Source organism: Biomphalaria glabrata, chromosome 11, assembly GCF_947242115.1.
Source record: "Biomphalaria glabrata chromosome 11, xgBioGlab47.1, whole genome shotgun sequence".
Classification (NCBI taxonomy): domain Eukaryota; kingdom Metazoa; phylum Mollusca; class Gastropoda; family Planorbidae; genus Biomphalaria; species Biomphalaria glabrata.
Window position 1 is genome coordinate 414,973 of NC_074721.1, and position 25,263 is coordinate 440,235.

Sequence of the window (25,263 nt, forward strand, 5' to 3'; positions counted from 1 at the left end):
TTCCCTGTTCGGAGCTTCGCCAGCGCCGGCTCCGTATTACATCAGTTACTGTTAGGATCACCGTCACGCTCGTAAAGGGGAAGGGCAAGGTACGGTGAGTCACTTTGGTCAATACTGATCTCGTCGTTCACTTTCTTTGTTAGATCACCGACAGACAGTTTAATTGAGGTCTAAGTCATTCACTTTCTTTGTTAGATCACCGACATACAGTTCAACTGAGGTCTAAGTCTAAAATGTGACGTAACATAAACGATGTCCCGATCAAATCTCTCTAGTTTGGATCCTATATCGTCGGCCAGCTTCAAAAGCAGTTGTGTATGACAAATTCACTCTGCTTGTCACACTCATAAATAAAATAAATTATAGCTTTTGTATAGCGCTACTTTCATGCTTATAGCATGCTCAGCTATGATCCAATCTCATTTGTGGACCAGTGGGAGGAGGGGGCAACTGGGAGAAATTGTCCGGGCTGGCTTTTAGGCACTCAGTAACCACAACTCTGCTCGCGTCGGTTGTCGAACCTCGCATGCTTCTCACAGTGTCTCCCCCCCTCGTTCCCCTATTTGGTCCAGAGATGTAGTAACACTCATACTATTTCATCTTTCTGCTCTTTTATCCCATTGAAGAGATTTAATAAAATCAATGATTTTTTATCGGCCCAGTCTCTATTTGGAGCCATCACAAGGTTACTAACTCCGATGCCATTGTAACATTTCCCGAATCTTCCTTTCCATGCCACAATCCAATCATGACTTTCTCAACTTTGTTGTAGATATTGCTTATTTTTATATTGTTCACTGTTTTACATTCAATAGTTTTATTATTATTATTATTATTTCTCTTTATTCTATTACGGTTTGTGTGTGTCAGGCCTACCCGTGTATCTAATTAACCCTGTGCATCAAGCAGTCATTTAAAATTAGCCAATTTGTTTGCTAACTATTGGTAATTAATTATTTTGTTTGGAATCGAAAAAGTGAAAGAAATTGTACTTGAATGATGTGGTGGTGTAAATATTTGTTCTTATTATATATTATAATATACATATATATTATATAAGAAACAACGAAGATTAAATTACGCTATGACTACAACATGTCAAGTTTAAAGTTGAGGGTTATATATTTGATGTTAATATTTTTTCTATTATTTTTTTCGCCTTTGTAGATCTATGTTATTACTTCTGTTACATAATTTATATATAGTTTTTAGCTATTGCTTAAAGTACAAAAGCTTGTTTGCAAAACAGCAACAGAAAAAAGTTGGCAAGTAATTCAAGGGAGATAGTCTAGTATTAAGCCTTAAAATCAAAATGGCGTATTTCCAATGACAATATATGGTAATAAGAAATAAAACTTAAAAATATATATTTTAAAAACTATTTATCTCCGAAGAAATCACATTACATATCTGTATTCATGGGCGCCCGCAAGGGGGTGCACTGGATTCTGAGTATCGAAATTTTAGCCATTTGTTCGCGCCATCAAATCAATTAACTTCTAAGTAGCAACTGAACAAGTAGTGCTTCCACTGGTTAATGTAGTAGTGATTAGCCTAGGCGTATGGAAAGGATGGCCAACCATGTACGTGCGCGCCTCTGAATTCTGAGTAGCCACGTTTTAGCCAATTTAAAAAAAAAATAATTTATAATGAAATGCATCTTCCAGAACTGTTTTTTTTTTTTTTTGGTTTATACGTAGATGTAGATTTAGTAAAAATCCGGGGGGGGGGGGGCGGGTTCAAGTGCATCACAATGTACCCCTCAGGGTGCCCATGTATTATAGATTCAAGAGTTTAATAAATTAATGTTTAGGAAAACTTTTCGCATCGGATCGTCTTCTAAGTCTAAATCATGCGCCTCTGTCTCTCAGGTGGCTGTATCAAGGCTGAAGGCTTTCAGAGAAGCTTTGAGGGTGTCCCTAAAGCATTTGCTTTGTCCACCTTGTGAGCGCTTTCCTTCCCTTAATTGGCCATACAGGAGTCTTTTAGGGATGCGGCGGTCTTCCACTCTGCAGATGGGTGCTGCCCATCGAAGCCTGAACTGCATCAAGATTGTGTGGGTGCTTTGCAGGCCGCTTTTCGAAGGACTTCAGTATTGGCTATTTTTTCTTGCCATTTAACATTACGTATTTTTATTAGACAGTTCATGTGGAAGTGGTTCAGTTTTCTTTTTGCATTTTTTTTTATATACACACTTGAGACCAAATCAAAATCCGCGACAGAGGATAGACGTAGACGACGAAAAGAAAATCTTAATCGACCGCGGCGGACAATATTATTGCCTGCTCTGGCTTTGGTAAAATATTTAGGTCACAGCTGGGGCTGAGTAGCCACGGGAAATAATGCATTCTTCATTAATCTTCGGACTCGAACACAAGCCTTAAGATTATTATGTAGGTCTGTGATCTTATATATGTAGCATTATTTAAATCAGTCCCCCCTCCCCGTTGTACTGCTGATTCCTTGCTTTACTTAAGTATGTAATGACAATTGAAGTAATTACCTTGTGTTCCTTATGTTTCTTGTTTCCTTGTGTTCCTTATGTTTCTTGTTTCCTTGTGTTCCTTATGTTTCTTGTTTCCTTGTGTTCCTTATGTTTCTTGTTTCCTTGTGTTCCTTATGTTTCTTGTTTCCTTGTGTTCCTTATGTTTCTTGTTTCCTTGTGTTCCTTATGTTTCTTGTTTCCTTGTGTTCCTTATGTTTCTTGTTTTCTTGTGTTCCTTATGTTTCTTGTTTCCTTGTGTTCCTTATGTTTCTTGTTTCCTTGTGTTCCTTATGTTTCTTGTTTGTTGTGTTCCTCGTGTTCCTTGTCTCTATCTGTTAGTTTCTGCAGACTTCTACTTATGAGAAAAGAGTCCTTGTAATCACAACAAATTTCCACAAGGATCAATAAAGCAGTCATAGGCGTAATTAATATGCTGCATATATTGGGCCATAACAATACAGCGCCAGGTAGGCAGTACTGGCTAGTCCACGATATGTAGTCTTGAGCATATATTGGGCCATAACAATACAGGGCCAGGTAGGCAGTACTGGCTAGTCCACGATATGTAGTCTTGAGCATATATTGGGCCATAACAATACAGGGCCAGGTAGGCAGTACTGGCTAGTCCACGATATGTAGTCTTGAGCATATATTGGGCCATAACAATACAGGGCCAGTTAGGCAGTACTGGCTAGTCCACGATATGTAGTCTTGAGCATATATTGGGCCATAACAATACAGGGCCAGTTAGGCAGTACTGGCTAGTCCACGATATGTAGTCTTGAGCATATATTGGGCCATAACAATACAGGGCCAGGTAGGCAGTATTGGCTAGTCCACGATATGTAGTCTTGAGCATATATTGGGCCATAACAATACAGGGCCAATTAGGCAGTACTGGCTAGTCCACGATATGTAGTCTTGACTTGTAATGGACCACCCTTCACTCATACACACACATGTTATTTTATTATGAAATGCGACATCCTTTTGGTGCATTCTTTGTCTTGTATTTAGCTGAATATTGGTCAGTGTTTATCACATTGACAACTTTATAAGAAAAAATTGTTATTTAATGAAAGGGATATAATGGACACAAATATTCACCAATATTCTGGCACTGTAGTTCCAATGAGCTGAAGATTAAATGTCTCGCTATACAAGGAAAACAGATTGTTTACTAGCCTGCATCCTTGAACTTAGATCGGACTACTCTGGACGTGCTAGGAACATTTCCTGTTTTTACTGTGTGCAGCAGACCTTTTTCAATGACGTCCAGTCTTGACTTGTCCAATAAAAGCTGGATACATTCTGAAACTGCAAGATGGAGAGTAGTCCAACCTAAGTAATCTCTATTGAGACAAGTTAGAATCAGTGGCGTGCCAAATGTGGGGAGAGAAGAGCATCCGCCTCTGGTGCCGGGGCGTCCGGAGGAATTCGCTACCCGTCGCCTCAGCGTGGCCCTCCGGTGGATACGTCTAGTGGGTGGATACTAGATAGGCTAAGTACGAGTAGCAAACCAGGCCCGGCCGGGCTTCCTTGGGTGAGCTTTTGTTTTTTTTCTCTCACTCGAGGTTAGGATGGAAAGAACCCAGTCCAAAAAGTCCGCCAAGCCGTTCCACAAGGGGGCCGTCATCAGACCCGTGGCTGGAGTGGCGGTCCCTGCACGGAACAGTGGCGGTTACAGTATAGGAATATGAAACAAGCTCCCCGCAGTTAGCGCTGTTTTCGGCCACTTATAGCGAGTGGACCCAGGACCGGGGACGGTGCGCTGTGTACACGGTACGGCCCGGTTTTCCCATTCAGTCAACCAATATGGCCGCCTACCGTTGGGTGCCCTCAGACAGGACAGGGGTGAAGAGCCCCATGTCCAGGCCTGGTGGTTGGATAAAAGCCTTTCTAACCATCAACGGGATAATGGCGCCTTCGGCGCCGACGCCCTACTGGACTTCATTGAAGGTGCCGGGGCGTAAGGGGGTGGCGCCAAAACATTACAAAACATATATTTCACTAATTCAGATAAGCTAGCATGATTAATTGTATTAATCATTTCACTGATTTGTATCCGCTTTGTTAATTTTCAACGCAAAGTAAGTAAGTCAGACACTTAACTTCTTAAGCAGCATGGCTAAATGTACATGTATTTCTAGGACTGTGACTGTTACTACAGATAGTTCATTAGCTAGCTTCGTTTTCATTATTTGTAAGTTATGTATTTCTCACATGACTATGCAAATATGTATTACGTACACTATTGTAAGGTTGGGGGGGGGGCGCTGACAGCACGAGCCACTCCGGTTGGCTGGCATCCTTGGTACGCCTTTAGATATAATCCTAATGTAAAAATAATTGTTAACTTATTAACGAAAGAGACTCACTATCTTAGTCTGAACTGAATGTCCATGTTAGTGATAAAGTGCCAAATCCATGTAATCTTTAGAATCCCAACAAGAAAAAGATTAATGAGAAGTACAGTATCTCACGTAGACACGCAGTCCCAGCTGCGACCTACATATTTTACCATAGTCAGCGCAGGCATAACTATTGTCCGATGGTGGTCGATTTAGGTTCCAGAGAGCGAAAAAGAGAGAGAGAGAGAAGGACAGAGAGGGAGCGGGTCGTTAAACTTCATTGTTACAGATAAACTAATTCACTTGCTGAAAAGTACGTTAGGGTGATCATTAACATGTAGGCCATTTATTCAAATAATTTCTAAAAAGAAGTGGGTTCCGGCCATAATAAACAATATTAACAAATAAAACCTTGGAACAAATCAACGGGTGTAGCCGGTGTGAACTGCTAGCATGATATATATTTAATATTTTTGTTTTTTGCCTGAAATGAATTGGGGTCTATTATGTTTGCCTACAATGGCTTAAGTATTTGATGAAACATAAATGAAAAATAAAGATAAAATTTAAAAAAATAGCAAGGTTACAAAGACAGTCTGTGGGAAACAAACTGAAAATCGGCCCCCGACTTTGTCAAACCAGGCAAGTAACAAAGGCAGGGTTTAATATTATCAGAATGAAATTTTATCAAAGACAAATGACAGAGAAGAATGGAGAAAAAGGATTAACAGATCTTGTGTGGTGCCCCATCGGTCCAGCAGACCAAAGGATAGGTGAAAGTGAATGTGAAATTATATACGAACCTGGCCTAACTGATGTCTTATAATAAATATTTAATTGATCGATTTATTTGGGGGCTAGAACAACAAAGATATATTCACGATTGAAAACACAGCGGTTTAATGTACCAAATAAGAAGTGAGAAAACCAAAAAGTATAATGTGTGTAATTCTGTAAATTAGTCACAAGACAAGAGTTGAATGTTCTTTTTAAATGCATTAAATTTGCAAATTTTATATTGCAAAAACGTTTATTTATCAACAGACTGTAATTGAGAGAACATATTGGAAGAATGTCTATTATTGTTGTAATTTTCTCTGTTTTCATCTGTCATATCTCAAGTACTGACGGTCAGTGTGATCTATTAATATAAACACTATTCTAATAACTTAGACTCTACTGTTCTGCCTTATATACAAAAGTCGTTAGAATCTCTGGTGTTATAACGTAATAGAAGAGAGATTTTTATTTGGCTAATAACGTGAGAATGTATAACCTTGTATAAGAGCTCATTGGAGTCTCTTTTGTAATTACATGTACACAAAAATTAACCAATAACATTGTGCTAAAGGTATTAGCAGTGAGAGACACATTTAATGCCAATCTATAAGGCTTGACTTCCGATTCGAAGATTAAGGAGGAGTATTTTACTTGGCAACGCAGCCTTGCTGTCATCTACTGAGTTTGTCACACCCAAAGCAGACATAACCGTGTGTCTTCCTGTGGTCGGTTTGGGTTCTCTTTCCGCCTGCCACTGAAAGGGGTTCTAACCAAGACAAAAGAAAGGAATGGATAAAGACGGTCAACTAATCGTGTATGGTGCCCCAATGGTCCAACAGACTAAGGCAGTGTTTCCCAAACTTTTGACCTATGTGTACCTCATTTATAATTTTTGTAACCTTGATTACCCCTCGCCCCCCCCCCCCCCCAAAAAAAAAGAATAAAAAAAAAACCCAATAAAAATACATTATTTAATTATACACTAAATAATAATGAACGAACAATGCAATTATAAGTAAAAGTTATTGTATAAATAACAATCTATGTGGATCAATGTTGATAATGTTTGTGTGCTGAGATAACAGATCTTCGTTCTCTGGTTCTTCATGTTAATTTAAGAGGCGTTTGCTTTTTGACGTGATTTCTAGAAATGCTGACAGAGCATCTTAATGTACACATAAAGTTGGAAAAAGCAAGAATTTTTTTTGGAATGTTTTCAATCACACAACAGTTACCCCCCCCCCCATTCGGCTAGTGTTTCCTATGGAAATATCCGATACAGTTTGAGATCAACAGACATAGCTCGTATAGAGTAACGTATTCAAATATTTATCAGTTATTGAACTAAAGCCGCCCTCGATATTCATTTTCACTCCACCCACATTTAACTCTTTCTCTCCGTTTTTATTTGTCTTCATTTTGCTCATTACTATTTCACTTCCCTGTTATGACCAAGCTTCAATAGCTTTGTTGTTTGTTATCAGAAAAAGTTGTATCTGGTACAGAATTAAAGGGAATAGCATGCTCTTTTTATTTAACACAAAGTCAAGTTTATACAATTAAACATTAATTTAATTTAATTAGGTCAAATCAACGATGGTATCGTCGATTAGGAGAGAAAGAGTTAATCATTGTTATTATTCATAAGAACTTTATAAAAATCATTTAATGGATGTCATAGTAACAGCTCTTATATATCGTCATGTAAATTTAAGCCTTATTTTTTCTTCACAGTTATGCTTCAATATGAGGCGAGTGAAGTCACTGGAGATCAAATGCCTGACCAGGTCAATGTAACTTTTAGCACAGAAACAAAATCTCTAACCAAACTTAATCTCAGACGCTCGCGGCATTTTGACCTCGATATTCCTTTGTATACTTTGGACACCGATCAGGAAGGAATTTTCCATAGGCATAAAGTGAAAACCAGACCCAAAAAGGTAAAAACAGTACATTTTAAATTTTTTTTTTTAAAGAAATAGTTCCAATAGTGAACATACAAATTACAATGAAGAAAAACTTATTGTGCGAAACTTACTGAAAAGAATGTGATTGTGTTGCGAGCAAGTGTCTGGAGTAATGCACCCCTAAATTATTGTTTACATGTCCAGTGGTTAAGTGTGGGATTTAGGAAATTTAAGCATTGGAATATTTGACACCGGACATTAAGGAACCCGGTAATTTATCGACCCAGAAATTTAGGTACCGGTAAATTAGGGATAGTTTATCATTAGAATAGTTTCTTGATTTCATTAAAAAAAAAAAATTCATATCAACAGTGAAAAATACACTCACACACACACAAGACTGGCTGCTCGAGTAAAATGTACTCACATCGGCATACCATTCCACACGGAAAAAATAATAGATAACTCAATTGCTCAACAAGACTACTGCTATTAACTCTTTCTCTTCGTAATTATTTTCCTCGTTTTGATAGTATTATTCGTTTTGCTCATTTGTACATAATTTCACTATACTGTTTTGTTTAAACTTCAAAAACTTAACGTTTCTGTTTGTTATCAAAATGCTCTTTTAACATAACACATATTAAAGCTTATAAATCTAAAAATCAATTTAGTTTAATGTGGATCAAATCAACGTTGGCATCGTCGATTAGGAGAAAGAGTTAAAGCTTCCTCCAGTCGCGAGACGACTTTTGGACGTCTGATAGAAATGTGAAGAAAGCCTGTGCATTAGAGATGGTTGGAATGACATCGCCTCCCTCTCCATGCAGCTGTTCTGGTACAGCTGCGTCGCAGGTTAAAGGCAGGTGCTGGTACAGCTGCGTCGCAGTTAGTTAAAGTCAGCGACTCTCCGATTTTTCCTCAGGGTTGATTTTCTAAAAGCCTTTACCAAGTTTGGATATCACAACAAAATGAATGTGTATTGTTTAGTTTGCCACGGGGATTTCGCCCCACAGTGTTTATTATGTGTATTTCATAAAAAATTTTTTTATTATTATAGCTTTTATATAGCGCTACTTTAATGCTTATAGCATGCTCAGAGCGCTTTTGGTCCAATCTCATTTGTGAGTCAGAGAGGGTATCTAGGAGTTGGTTTTCCGTGCTGCCTTTAGGCGCTCAGTAAACACAACTCTGCCCGAGTCGGGTGTCGAACCTCGAGCCCCCTTCTAGGTAGCCAAGCCAAGCGCACTTGGCCTCTCGACCACGCTTCCAATGTTATTCTGTTCATATTTGTACGTTGTTCATTAGAACACAGTATATCGCCCTGTTTTTTTTCCATAACGCCAGTGTATTTTTCAATAAGAATCTTAAGATAAAAGATCTTACAAATGGAAAGGTAATCAAATTACTATGACCAATTCATTTTTTTTCATGAAAATGAAGCCTCTCTTGTATCTAACATATTTTAAACATCCTACAGCTAACAAGAAATGTTTCTGTAGACATAAAATGAATATAATTGATTATAACTTAATTAGCTACAATAGCGGAGTCGTTAGTGGGGTCATGAGTTCGAATCCTGGTGAACTTATGGATCCAGAGTACTTCTCTCATCTCACTCAAGTTTAATCTGTGCCTAATATTAGCTGGATAGAGTAAAAGCATTTGGTCGTTCGGCTGGCCACACAACGCTCTCATTCACTGTCGACCACAGCAACAGTTACATTTTGCATCTACTCTATCTCTGGGAGTTCAATTTTTATTAATCTATATTTTGTGGAAACAATAGACCACATTCTTTATGAATGTCGCGTTCTGCATAAAGGGAGATCGGGACAAGGATTTGAAAGAGAACTGGTTCGTGTGCGGTGTGCGGTTTATGGTCTGTCCTCGTACGGGGACAAGGCGACCTTAGAACTTACTGCCCGCTTCCTTTCACGTGCTCTAAACGAGTTATCTTAGCATGGTTCGTTACTAATACAGTTTCTGATTCGGTTGCGCTGGTCTATGATGCCCGGGTACTCTGCCTCAACGTGGCACTCGGGTGGAAACGATCGCTAGAGGAAGGGATTCGGCAAAATGAGTTTCATCACAAGGTTCATGTGGGTGTGTCTAAGAGAATGCGAGAGATTTCTCATTGCATATTGCGGAGTTGTTGTTTATAAATATATATTAATTGCTTGGATTAGACTGTAGAATTTTTTTTTTTACTTTCTAAGGCCTGTGTCAATTTTTTTTAGGCCTGAAAGTTTTAAAGTTTCATCAATTTAATTTGAGAGTTACGATGTATGCATAGTAAATTAGACCTTCTTGCTTCTTAAGTTAACATAACATGTAGATGGTTGGAGGTGCTTATAAGAAAAACAATATTGAATTTGTTTAGAGTTCATATTTTTAAACCCCATTCAATAAAATAAACGTTTCAGCAATGACAAATATTTCCATCAAACACAATTAACTTGTTGAAATCATAGAAGTAGTTTTAAAAAAAAAACTTGACTAACAAAAAATATCCGAGCACAGTGATTTAAGAATAAGCATCATTGACTAATAACTAACCAATGACTTCTATTTACTGACCAAAGACTTTACTAATTACTGACCAATGACTTTACTAAGTATTGGCCAATTACTTAACAAAGACTTTATTCATTACTGACCAATGACTATACTAATTACTGACCAATGACTTAACTAATTACTGACCTATAAACCGAAATCTAAATCTATAAATATAGTACCACACAAAAATGTTGGTAATGTTTTGTTTTACATGTTTCGCATGTTCCCTCATATGTTCTGAAGATAATTCTATCCTATCCCAAATTGTAGTGCGTGCTGATCTATTCCGCGGTTAATCTACTCTATTGTTTTCTTTGTTTCTTCCAGATAGAGAGGAATTTACATTTGTTAGCTCAAAAGTTATTTATTTATGTATTCTATCTTGGTCCAGAATGTCTAGTTTTTTTTATTGCCTTCGTTTTTAATATGTGCTGTTCTTCATTGAAGAGCCTTACAAATTGTTTGAATTTTTTTTTTTCTTTTCGAATAAATACCTAACAATAAAGAGTAACCGATTTTTCCCCAGACGGTCGCTTCTTCAAGTTTTATAGACAGGGACGCTAGTTACGATGAGATGAATGCGGACACAGCGATAGATAATCTACAAGCATTTAACATAGGCTCCGGGAGTAGCATCGTTGGCATTTATGATCACGTGATGCTGTTAACAGGGTAAGAATTACCCTACATTACTTAGTAGCCCCGCCCCCCCAACTAAAAAAAAAAGAAAAAGCCACTAATAGTCTTGCATGGTTGGTCCGGCCCTTGTTTAAGCCCCCCCCCCCCCCCAAAAAAAAAAAAAAAACTAGAAAGATATTTTACAAATCTGATATTATGATATTTTAAATATTACAAAGTTCTAGTGCAATGGCTTTTTAAAAATCTTTTGAAAAAATACTGCTACGAATCTCCACTATCCAGACTCTCTGCACCACACGACACAACGAACTTAAAGAACCTCACAACTCAAAGCTCCTAAGTATTAGTAACAGTTTAATTTCAAATACATCACAATTGGCGACAACATTAACACAGAGTAAACAAATTTTTCTTATATAGCGTCTCAACTGGCCTTCTCGAACCTTCTTGACCACTCCAGTTGATCACTTCCGCCGTGACCTGCGTGCGTAATATTTACAACACTGGTCCTTGCCGAACTGGCGAGTATTGTCGCTGGTCACAGTTGACCGCTCGTCCTGTGCTAGACTGGGGCGATGTGGGTAGGCTAAAAACACATACTGTTACGACCATCTGTGTCACCACCGAGTTTCAAACAATACCTTTTGTTTTAAAGTTAATGATGCAAGGTTTTCTTTTTCGCATAAATATAGCCTACTCTTTTGAAAACAATTCATCAATCAAAGACACACAGATATAGGCACATTTCTTATTCCATATGGAAGTTTGCACAAGTGCTCTCTCTTCCCTAGTGCTATTAGTATGGGCTGCCTTAATCAGTCAGCAAAAGCAACGACTTGGCATATTTCAAGTGACTTATAAACATGTATGACTAAATTGATACATAAATACGCCTAAAATGTAATCATCTTCTCTATTGAAGTAACGTTTGTAATTAATAAGAAAATTAATACATCCTTGCCCTTCCTAAGTCTTAGAACGACTGTGGTTCATCTCGTAGAACGACTGTGGTTCATCTCGTAGAACGACTGTGGTTCATCTCGTAGAACGACTGTGGTTCATCTCGTAGAACGACTGTGGTTCATCTCGTAGAACGACTGTAGCTCATCTCGTAGAACGACTGTAGCTCATCTCGTAGAACGACTGTGGTTCATGTCGTAGAACGACTGTGGTTCATGTCGTAGAACGACAGTGGTTCATCTCGTAGAACGATTGTAGTTCATCTCGTAGAACGACTGTGGTTCATCTCGTAGAACGACTGTGGTTCATCTCGTAGAACGACTGTGGTTCATCTCGTAGAACGACTGTGGTTCATCTCGTAGAACGACTGTGGTTCATCTCGTAGAACGACTGTGGTTCATCTCGTAGAACGACTGTAGCTCATCTCGTAGAACGACTGTAGCTCATCTCGTAGAACGACTGTGGTTCATGTCGTAGAACGACTGTGGTTCATCTCGTAGAACGACAGTGGTTCATCTCGTAGAACGACAGTGGTTCATCTCACTGCTGACACCTATTCTCGAGAGACATTCGGCTATTTCTATGATGATGAATACATGAATGTAAGGGAAATTATATAAAGGAAAAAAATATTTTTTTGTATATGCCGATTAACATTTATTCACAAAATTTAGTTATTTGTTGAAAAAAAAAAGTTATATATTACATTTGGTTTTCCTGATCAGCATCCCACTGATCTTGGTATCTGAACATAATTCTGTTGGCTCCAGACCTTGGTGAGTTTCTTAGTATTCGATTTCGCACTTGAGTCTCAGCTTTTGTTAAACACTTGAGTGCAGGATTCGCGTTGATATCTTTAAGATTGTGATAGTTCACAGTAATCGTAGGCTTCTTGTCGTGGGATCTACATTCGTAGGAATTGCTATCACAGACAGCGCTAATATCACCAGCGTCTCGGTTAAGTAAAGGTTCGTTTCTCTTTTTGACATGGTAGCCAACATGGTACCTATTGATTGTCTTGTTAAACATGGTACCTATTAGTTCATCTGTCTTGTTAAACAGGGTACCTTTTAGTTCATCTGTCTTGTTAAACATGGTACCTATTAGTTCATCTGTCTTGTTAAGCATGGTTTCTGTCAGTTCGTACGTCTTTTAAGTATGGTTCCTAACAGTTCATCTATCATGTTCAGCATGGTACCTATTGATTCACCTGTTTATTGAGCATGGTACCTATTGATTCACATGTTTAGCGAGCATGGTACCTATTGATTCACCTGTTTATTGAGCATGGTACCTATTGATTCACCTGTTTATTGAGCATGGTACCTATTGATTCACCTGTTTATTGAGCATGGTACCTATTGATTCACCTGTTTATTGAGCATGGTACCTATTGATTCACCTGTTTATTGAGCATGGTACCTATTGATTCACCTGTTTATTGAGCATGGTACCTATTGATTCACCTGTTTATTGAGCATGGTACCTATTGATTCACCTGTTTATTGAGCATGGTACCTATTGATTCCCCTGTTTATTGAGCATGGTACCTATTGATTCATATGTCTTATTGAGCATGGTACCTATTGATTCACCTGTTTATCGAGCATGGTACCTATTGATTCACCTGTTTATTGAGCATGGTACCTATTGATTCACCTGTTTATTGATCATGGTACCTATTGATTCACCTGTTTATTGAGCATGGTACCTATTGATTCACCTGTTTATTGAGCATGGTACCTATTGATTCACCTGTTTATTGAGCATGGTACCTATTGATTCACCTGTTTATTGAGCATGGTACCTATTGATTCACCTGTTTATTGAGAATGGTACCTATTGATTCATATGTCTTATTGAGCATGGTACCTATTGATTCACCTGTTTATCGAGCATGGTACCTATTGATTCACCTGTTTATTGAGCATGGTACCTATTGATTCACCTGTTTATTGAGCATGGTACCTATTGATTCACCTGTTTATTGAGCATGGTACCTATTGATTCACCTGTTTATTGAGCATGGTACCTATTGATTCACCTGTTTATTGAGCATGGTACCTATTGATTCACCTGTTTATTGAGCATGGTACCTATTGATTCACCTGTTTATTGAGCATGGTACCTATTGATTCACCTGTTTATTGAGCATGGTACCTATTGATTCACCTGTTTATTGAGCATGGTACCTATTGATTCACCTGTTAATTGAGCATGGTACCTATTGATTCACCTGTTTATTGAGCATGGTACCTATTGATTCACCTGTTTATTGAGCATGGTACCTATTGATTCACCTGTTTATTGAGCATGGTACCTATTGATTCACCTGTTTATTGAGCATGGTACCTATTGATTCACCTGTTTATTGAGCATGGTACCTATTGATTCACCTGTTTATTGAGCATGGTACCTATTGATTCACCTGTTTATTGAGCATGGTACCTATTGATTCATATGTCTTATTGAGCATGGTACCTATTGATTCATATGTCTTATTGAGCATGGTACCTATTGATTCACCTGTTTATCGAGCATGGTACCTATTGATTCACCTGTTTATTGAGCATGGTACCTATTGATTCACCTGTTTATTGAGCATGGTACCTATTGATTCACCTGTTTATTGAGCATGGTACCTATTGATTAACCTGTTTATTGAGCATGGTACCTATTGATTCACCTGTTTATTGAGCATGGTACCTATTGATTCACCTGTTTATTGAGCATGGTACCTATTGATTCACCTGTTTATTGAGCATGGTACCTATTGATTCACCTGTTTATTGAGCATGGTACCTATTGATTCACCTGTTTATTGAGCATGGTACCTATTGATTCACCTGTTTATTGAGCATGGTACCTATTGATTCACCTGTTTATTGAGTATGGTACCTATTGATTCATATGTCTTATTGAGCATGGTACCTATTGATTCATATGTCTTATTGAGCATGGTACCTATTGATTCACCTGTTTATTGAGCATGGTACCTATTGATTCATCTGTCTTATAGAGCATGGCACCTATTGATTCATCTGTTTATAGAGCATGGCACCTATTGATTCATCTGTCTTATAGAGCATGGCACCTATTGATTCATCTGTCTTATAGAGCATGGCACCTATTGATTCATATGTTTATTGAGCATGGTACCTATTGATTCATCTGTTTATTGAGCATGGTACCTATTGATTCACCTGTTTATTGAGCATGGTACCTATTGATTCATATGTCTTATTGAGCATGGTACCTATTGATTCATATGTCTTATTGAGCATGGTACCTATTGATTCACCTGTTTATTGAGCATGGTACCTATTGATTTATCTGTTTTATTAAGCATGGTTTCTATTGATTCATCTGTCTTATAGAGCATGGCACCTATTGATTCATCTGTCTTAAAGAGCATGGCACCTATTGATTCATCTTTCTTATAGAGCATGGCACCTATTGATTCATCTGTCTTATAGAGCATGGCACCTATTGATTCATCTGTCTTATAGAGCATGGCACCTATTGATTCATCTGTCTTATAGAGCATGGCACCTATTGATTCATCTGTCTTATTGAGCATTGTACCTATTGATTCATCTGTTTATTGAGCATGGTACCTATTGATTCACCTGTTTATTGAGCATGGTACCTATTGATTCACCTGTTTATTGAGCATGGTACCTATTGATTCACCTGTTTATTGAGCATGGTACCTATTGATTCACCTGTTTATTGAGTATGGTACCTATTGATTCATATGTCTTATTGAGCATGGTACCTATTGATTCATATGTCTTATTGAGCATGGTACCTATTGATTCACCTGTTTATTGAGCATGGTACCTATTGATTTATCTGTTTTATTAAGCATGGTTTCTATTGATTCATCTGTCTTATAGAGCATGGCACCTATTGATTCATCTGTCTTAAAGAGCATGGCACCTATTGATTCATCTGTCTTATAGAGCATGGCACCTATTGATTCATCTGTCTTATAGAGCATGGCACCTATTGATTCATCTGTCTTATAGAGCATGGCACCTATTGATTCATCTGTCTTATAGAGCATGGCACCTATTGATTCATCTGTCTTATAGAGCATGGCACCTATTGATTCATCTGTTTATTGAGCATGGTACCTATTGATTCATCTGTCTTATAGAGCATGGCACCTATTGATTCATATGTTTATTGAGCATGGTACCTATTGATTCATCTGTTTATTGAGCATGGTACCTATTGATTCACCTGTTTATTGAGCATGGTACCTATTGATTCATATGTCTTATTGAGCATGGTACCTATTGATTTATATGTCTTATTGAGCATGGTACCTATTGATTCACCTGTTTATTGAGCATGGTACATATTGATTTATCTGTTTTATTAAGCATGGTTTCTATTGATTCATCTGTCTTATAGAGCATGGCACCTATTGATTCATCTGTCTTAAAGAGCATGGCACCTATTGATTCATCTTTCTTATAGAGCATGGCACCTATTGATTCATCTGTCTTATAGAGCATGGCACCTATTGATTCATCTGTCTTATAGAGCATGGCACCTATTGATTCATCTGTCTTATAGAGCATGGCACCTATTGATTCATCTGTCTTATTGAGCATGGTACCTATTGATTCATCTGTTTATTGAGCATGGTACACATTAGTTCATCTGTCTTATTGAGCATGCTACCTATATGTTCACCTGCCTTGCTAAGCATAGTACATTTATCCATATCTCAAGTTAAATTTCAACTATGGTACAGATCTGTTCGTTAGATCTGTTCAATGACCTTGTTCAAAATGCCGCTTGGCTGATCTACGAACAGGCAGGTGTCCAGGTCCTCTTAATCTTCCACCAGAGCTAGCTGGAGACATTTTTTAAAGAGTTTCCTTGTTTCTTATCTTATATAATACAGACGTTACTTCAAAAAAGAAGATGATTACGTCCTACGCGTCATGCATTTAGTCATGCATATTAACCAATGACTTATATATTATATGGAGGATTATATATATAGAAGAGTTACGCGCTCTTGGCAAGATGGCTGCTCCCTGTTTACTGTAATCAGAGATGAGTTAAATTTTTCGTTTTGTTGTATTAAATCAAACCAAATTCATTAAAAAAGCTATTTAACTAATAAACTAATATCTTAAAATTATATATTTAACTTAATTCAGCATTTTTTCTACTAATTAATTCAAATTAACAATTCTTAGCTTAGGACTATTTTGTCTCACTAATCCTTATAATTTATTAGATCTAGAATCTAGTCTATATATAAAAATTTATTATTATTATATCCTTAGATTTTAGATCTAGTCTGTCTAGTGTTAGACTTAGACTTTAATTAAGGCTTTAGATCTACTAATCATCTACTAATACTACTAATAATAACTAATAGTAATATTCTATGTAGTTAGTTATACACGTAAATATATTGATCTAGAATTAGATCTAGAATCTAGATCTAGTCTAGGTCCACATTTTGAATTTAATAAACCATTTGGTTTGATTTAATTGTCATTGTAAACTAGCTTTCACTTTAGATTTAGACTTAACTTAGGCATTGTAAACCTTAAACTAGATTTAGACTAGACTCCTTTAAAAACTAAAATCAAGAACAGTCATCATGAAATTGCTCTGGCTATTTATCCTAATAATCACCAAATGCACACTAGCTGAACACAGAACTAGATCTACCTTTGTCAACACTAAACTTAAAAAGGAAACAACAGTCATAATCAATCATCACACTTTAGAACAATGCAACTTCAAAAATAACCTAACATACACATCTATAACATTAAAGAAGATTACCCATCACAAATGGAAGTTCTCAATCAGACACAGCAGAAATAAATACCTATCACTGTTAATATTAATGGCAGGAGATGTAGAGTCAAATCCAGGGCCTAGATCTAAAGATAGATGCAACATCTGCAAAAAAATATGCACCCTGAAACAGAAAGCCATTCAATGTGACACGTGCGATGAATGGTACCATGCATCATGTCTCCATATGAATACACCTGTGTATTATGCCTTAGGCAACAAAGACGCATCATGGCACTGTGTACCGTGTGGGTTACCTCAGTTTACATCAGGACTGTTTGATTCCTTTGATGCGGACACTTCTAACCCATACAACATCCTAAACACCATCCCGAACCAAACTCACCAACCACTAGCCAGATCCACTCCTGTTAAACCTAAATCTACTAAAATTAATACAACAGCCTCACTAAACAAACCTACTAAAGAAGTAATACCAAAATACCTTAAAACCTTAGTTATAAATTTTCAAAGCATTAGGAACAAAACAGCAGACTTAGAAATTTTATTAGAATGTGAGAAACCAGACATAATTGCAGGAACAGAAACTTGGCTGCATCCTGAAATTTATAATGCAGAAATTTTCAATAGTAATTATGAAATTTTTAGAAAAGATAGGGCTGATAATCATGGAGGAGTTCTTTTAGCAATAAAAAACACTCTTATAGCAGAAGAAATTACCTTACCTAACTCAAAAAATGTAGAATCAACATTTTGTAAAATTAATACCACCTCAACATCCCTAATAATAGGCAGCATTTACAGACCACCAAATTCTAGTTTAGAATACATGCAGGAACTATGTAATCAGATTACTACACTTAAAGAGACAAATAAAAATGCAGTTTTTTGGATTATGGGTGATTTCAACCTACCTGATATAAATTGGAAAACACTAACCATAGATAAACACCAAAACCTTAAGGACATAAATGAGCTTTTCATAGAAACTTTACACAACCTAAGTTTAGATCAAATCATTAAAAAGCCAACTAGATTAAACAACACATTAGATCTCTTCTTAACCAACAGACCTGGATTAGTAGTTGATTATGAAATTATCCCTGGTCTATCAGACCATGAGATCATAAAAATACACAGTCAGATAAAAGCAGTAGCCAATACAAAACTCAAAAGAAAAATCTTACTCTGGAATAAATGTAACCTAACACAACTACACCAAGCTGCACTAAACTTTCAACAAACATTCTTATTAGAAAAAGACAGTAACCAACCAGTCGATGACCTCTGGAATTTCATTAAAAACCATCTTAAAAGCATAATAGAAAATCATATACCAACTAAATACACATCAAACAAAATAAATAAATGCTGGTTTAATAATAGACTAAAGAAGCTTTGTAAACAGAAGGAAAACCTCTATAGAAAATTTAAAGAAACTAATGCAGAAAGAGTTTACAAAAAGTATATAAAAATTAAACACTTAACCCAAAAAGTAAGCAGACAGCTGCAGAGTGAATACATAAACAATGTAATATCTAAAGATAACAACAAAAACCTATGGTCATACATTAAGTCTAAGAAAATGGAAACAACAGGCGTAGCGCCATTAAAAGATGAACATAACATAATACATAATGATAATGAAACTAAAGCAAACATTCTAAACAAATACTTTGCATCAGCATTCTCAGCCCCAGGAGACAAAGACATATTACTGAATTTGAAACAAGTAGACAACATAGAAGATATAGTAGTACAAGAAAATGGAATTCAGAAACTATTAGCCAACACCAAACCAAATAAAGCTTCTGGACCTGATGGTATTCCAGCTAGATTACTCAAAGAACTAAGTAATGAGCTAGCCCCAGTGTTCAAAATACTCTTTCAGGCTTCACTTAACCAGGGCAGAGTACCAAAGGACTGGAAAGAAGCTAATGTCACCCCCCTATTTAAAAAAGGAGAAAAATCTGACCCAGGGAACTACAGACCAGTATCACTTACCAGCATCACATGTAAAATCCTAGAACACATAATATGTAGCAACATCATAAACCACTTAGACAAACATAATGTCCTCACACCATACCAACATGGCTTTAGGAAATATAGATCATGTGAAACACAACTAATAGGACTAATTGATGATTTTTCAAAAGGTTTAGATAATAGTGAACAAATAGATGCTATCTTACTAGATTTTTCTAAGGCTTTTGACAAAGTTCACCACCATAGTTTGCTTAAAAAATTAAAATATTTCGGCATTAATGGTCCACTGCATCAGTGGATTAAAGACTTTCTGATAGGGAGAGAACAAACTGTAATAATAAATGGCTCTAAATCAACACCGATAACAGTAAACTCAGGTGTACCTCAAGGTACAGTCTTGGGTCCACTACTATTTTTAATTTACATAAATGATTTACCAAATTGCATTAGTTCAGGAACAAAAGTCAGATTATTTGCAGACGATTGCATAATATATAGAACAATAAAAACAACACAAGACACAGATATTTTACAAAGAGAATTAGATGAATTACAGAAATGGGAATCAAATTGGAGCATGTCTTTCCACCCAGAAAAATGTCAGTTGTTAAGAGTAACAAAAAAACTAAAACAAATTAATTCCACTTATCTTATTCATGGCAAACCAGTATCACAGACTAAAAACGCAAAATACCTAGGTGTTATAATAAATGAAAAACTATCATGGAATCCACATATTGATGAAACTACAAAAAAATCAAACAAAGCATTAGGATTTATTAAAAGAAATTTCTATAAATCAAATAAGAACATAAAACTAAAATGTTACTTAACCTTGGTTAGGCCAATAATAGAATATGCATCCTCCGTTTGGGACCCCTCAACTCAAGAAAACATTAAGAAACTGGAACAGACACAAAATAGAGCAGTGAGATTCATAACAAACGAATATTCACATTTGACTAGAGTAACACCTTTAGTAAAATCACTAAATTTAGAAAGCCTTCAGGACAGAAGGCTCAAAAGTAAAGTAGCAATCATACATAAAACACTGAACCATAATCTTCAAATACAAAAACAAAATTTAATAAAATACTCTGAAAGACACAAAGATAAAGGCACATTCCTCGTCCCATATGCTAGGACAAATTTGTACAAATACTCCTTCTTCCCTAGTACTATTAGAGCATGGAATGGGTTGCCTGAGCTAGCCAGGAAAACCAGTGACTTGGCAGAATTTAAGTCATTGGTTAATATGCATGACTAAATGCATGACGCGTAGGACGTAATCATCTTCTTTTTTGAAGTAACGTCTGTATTATATAAGATAAGATAAGACTTAATTTCAGCCAAGTCACTGGTTTTCCTGGCTAGCTCAGGCAACCCATTCCATGCTCTAATAGCACTAGGGAAGAAGGAGTGTTTGTACAAATTTGTCCTAGCATATGGGACGAGGAATGTGCCTTTATTTTTGTGTTTCAGAGTATTTTATTAAATTTTGTTTTTGTATTTGAAGATTATGGTTCAGTGTTTTATGTATGATTGCTACTTTACTTTTGAGCCTTCTGTCCTGAAGGCTTTCTTTTAAAGCATTTCAGTCTTTGTCATCGTATTTATTGTTTCAGCACTTTGAATTCAAGTTCGTGGATCATTTTCATAAAAGCCATAGAAAATTCTAATTTAAGACACCAATGTTGCATCTGTTTTGATCAGCCTCTCAGCAAACACTGCTCAACACAAAACAAACTACTCATGAACTTGAGCACCCCCCTTTCAAATAATGTTTTACTTCTTTTACTGCGTGTAATACTGAAGTACTTTACGAGAAGCAACACAAAACGACTGACTGTAATCGCTGGACTGAACTAGTTTCTCTTGTCTCGTCCTACACTCTCGTTCTACTTTACTCGGGGTTTCACTGAACTGACGTCACTGAGGGGTGAATGTACGAAACTAAATTGTCTCTCTGGCCTACTCGTTCTTTTTTTTATTGGTCTACCAAGGCAATCTTGAAAAATCACAAAAACACCAGTCCTTTCTACAAGATCTCATGACCTGATCACGTGATATTCAGGTGCATTATTCATATCACTATAATCCACCCTCCCAAAAACTCTCCTAGCACCAGTACGGCGGACCAGCACCTTTCTCACCTTTTTCAATGTGGGGGAAAATTATTACTTTTCTGGTATTTTAACGTTTATTATTAATTTATTAGTAATTTAAAGTTAGGCAATCCATCATTGAGTACCGGCACCTATTTTTTTTTACAAAAAAGTACTGCATATAGGGTTAGGGTCGACTTGATCCGAGATTGAGCCGAAGAGTGTACAAACTTTTTACAAGGCAGACAGAATGAGTTGATTTTAAGCTTGGTAAAAATAGAGTCATTTAAATTCAGTTCAGTACATTTAACATTAATAACGAACAATATCGTATCCATTCTTTTCATTACAGTTATGACCTCTTTACATTGGGCAGTAACAATGATAAACAAAGTACCTTAGGTAAGTGCTCTCTTTTCGGGTTAATGTCTTTAGACAGTAGGCCTACTTCAGCTCATGATCATACTTCCTTCCAGAATATTGGTTGAGAATTAATTTGTTACAACAGCTTAATACGTATTTAAATTTAATTTGTTTTTTGTTTTTTTTTACGAACCAGATGCAATGTGAGTGTATGTATTCTACATTTAACACGTTGTTTTGAAGTGTCAAATGTTTCACATGTTTTGGATGTTCCTTCAGAGTTGAAGATAATCTATTTCCTAGTCCAAACCTCCCGCAAGACGACGGGGGATGGCAGCGGGTAGGGTATGAACCCTGGACCATGGAGACAACGGAACGACAGTCCGGCGAGCATACCGCACGAGCAGGCAGCCATGTAGTGGGAAACTAGGTCGTAACGCTGAGGTCATATTTTAAACGTATTTCCTTTTTCTTGCTAAAAGTTCTCAATGTGGGTCTCTTTGTTTTGACTGATGACTTCATTAGACCGTGATTCAAGATTAGCAGTGAAATAACAAATCGAACAAGTAAAATTTAAGCTGTTTTTAAATGAAGTCTTCACTAATGAAGCCGTTTGATGGTCTATGATTTCTCATTTAATCAATTTCCTGTAATCCTTATCATTGAAAAGAGTCTTTCTTCTAAGTCTAAGCTTTACACATTCAAGTTCTTCTATTCACAATTCAGCTCAAGATTTCTACTTTGAGCTTGTGTGCAAGATGTTCATGAACGTCTATTTTATGTTGTTCATTTACGTGTCCTCTTTAGTGTTCACTTTTTAAAGCTGGTCAGACATCTTGAGTTATCACTTTTCTTGCCTCCAGGGCCGACCTTAGATAAATCGAGGCCCTAGGGGAGGAACTGCATTTGGTGGCACTAAATGAAATGTGAACTACTGGCCCGAATTGCACTCCACAGCAGCACTTTCAGAACATATAATAATATGCGAACTGATGACTCCATATGTCCCCCAGAGAGCCCTGCGCTCAATGGACTCAACGCTTTTAGTGGTGCCACGTTTCTCCCTCAAAAGCTACGGTCTGAGGGTTTTTTCAGTGCACGGACCGAAGGTTTGGAACACACTCCCTAGTGATCTCAGACAGACAACATGCTACACCACTTTTAAGAAGAACATTAAGACTTATCTGTTTAAAACTTTTTTAGATTAGTTTGTCATTGTAGCTGTCGTGTTTGTGTTTGTAATGTTATTACAGCGCATGGAGCCTACATTTTGTTTGTTAACAGCGCTTTATAAATAAAATTGTTATTATGTAAAGGCAAAGTATTAGCCCTCGACAACAAATCAGACTGATACGCTCCCTTGTCATGGCCGCATTTGTATTGTGAGTCTTGGACGTTGACGAGGAGGATCCTAACAATGGAATAGAGATGCTACAGAAGGATCCTAGGTATCATATTCAAAGACTGCATCACAAACCAAGAGATAAGAGACAGGGTTACCGCAAAGATTGGACCCCATGATGACCTGCTAACTAGCGTTAAAAAATTTATATTCATATTAAAAAATCATCGGGGCTCGCAAAGCCCTTCCTTTAGGGAACAGTACCAATAAAAAAAAAAGAAGAAGAGGCAGTCAGAGAAAGCGATGGGAGGACAACATAAAAGAATTGACGGGCCTGTCATTGAAAGAGGTTCTAAAGCAAAAGACATAGAGAAATGGAGAAAGACTGTCGACGAATCTTGCATGGTGCCCCAACGGTCCAACAGACTAAGGAATAGGTAAAGGTAAAAAGTAAATGAAAAAAAGCAATATTTCACTTGGATACGAAACCCAGCCTTCATATTTTGTTACATCTAGTGTCGACAAATCCTTTTTTTGTAGAGTGTTCTTGAGTTATAGATAGATTTAGGAAATTTAATGAGTAGCAATATAGTAGCAATATAGTTTGACAAAGACAGAAACTACAAGATTAGAGATACTCTAAGAATAGTGACAAGAGAGACACTCAAGTTAGTAGAGCGGAAGACATTGGTCCATGTAAATAAATCTGTTCAACTTATTAACACTTTTTTTAATCCCTTGAGAGCGCCTGAGAAGCCGAGCATGAGGATTGAGTGATCTAAGTAGGAGCATAACTGTCTATTTAAGTTTCCTTTTTGTATTCGGCTCCTGTGGGTTAGGCCTTCTTCTGTCAGCTTTATTCTCCCATGCCAGTTAAGGCAAAATGGAATCTAATTTAATTTAATATGTTATAATTATTCAGTAATATTATACTAATATTATTATTTCAAATAGGTAAAAAAAACACTCATGATATCACAATTTACTTATCCATTTAGTTATGACTTGCTTACGAATCTGAAAGAACATATCCAAACCATATCCAGGACGAATCCTTAACCTATGTTCTAATAACGGAATCCTAATTTCTCTCAGGGATTGCTTTTGGTGAAACAATGTGCCGAACAAACGGGAAGAGCTCTTCTGTGATAGAAGATCGCCAAGAAGATCGCTATTCTATCTCTACTTCTCAAACGGTGGCACATGAACTGGCACATGGGTAATTCCTTTGCTATTTAGTTTGTTGGAAGGCATTAATGCTGCTATAAGGAAACTCGCAACAATTTGTCCAGATTCAGCGACATGTCTAAAGTGAATCAAGCTGTTGTGTCACAACAGACGGTGGCCTACTTAAACATCGAGACGTATATAAGATTAGGGTATATCTTATTCCCCATTTCACTTTCTTGTAGCCATCGACGATGTCATAAAAATACATTAAACGGGCTGCATTCGGATTTCAATCGAGTTGGATTTTGCAGACGACATAGCATTTCTTTGAAATACAATTTAATGTATACTCGAGATGACGGATAAAGACGCCCTCAAAGTTATGCATATTGGGTGCAGGTTACCCAATACACCCATAAGCATTGGTTATACAGATCTTGAACAAATAGAAAAGTTAACCAAGCCTATTTAGAAGGTGTTATCTCAAGCGATGAAGATCATATCATGGTGTTGCATGTCGGATTTAAAAATTAAGGCCTATCTGAATAAACAAAATTAATTAGCCTGGAGATTAAAATCCAGCTTCTCAATACAATCATTGTCCCAGCGGCCCCCACGCTTCAAGACGTGGAAGGCTGAAACGAGGCTGAGTAGATGGCTGAGAAAGATACTAGGAATAACATACTGAGATAATGTACCCAATAGAGAAATATTTTCCCCTACAAGCCGTCTAAGGAAAGTGGCGATTGAATGTCGATTGACATTTGTGAGACATATCACATTAGACAAGACGAAACACGTTTACCAAAGT

General features: G+C 36.9%; 1 protein-coding gene across 2 annotated transcripts in view; it reads left to right on the top strand.

Moving 5' to 3' along the window:
* Positions 1-1,254: 1,254 nt before the first annotated feature.
* The window catches only part of LOC129921684 (uncharacterized), a 45,752-nt gene continuing 21,743 nt past the window's right edge, over positions 1,255-25,263 (top strand). The window contains exons 1-6 of one of the 2 annotated variants that reach the window (XM_056004095.1): positions 1,279-1,339; positions 5,881-5,966; positions 7,351-7,556; positions 10,612-10,757; positions 21,930-21,979; positions 24,378-24,501. In XM_056004095.1, coding sequence (XP_055860070.1) covers positions 5,909-5,966; positions 7,351-7,556; positions 10,612-10,757; positions 21,930-21,979; positions 24,378-24,501 — 584 coding nt within the window. In that variant the 5' untranslated portion in view covers positions 1,279-1,339; positions 5,881-5,908. Of the gene's footprint in view, positions 1,340-5,880; positions 5,967-7,350; positions 7,557-10,611; positions 10,758-21,929; positions 21,980-24,377; positions 24,502-25,263 lie in introns of both variants that reach the window. The other variant, XM_056004096.1, reaches the window with a different exon arrangement.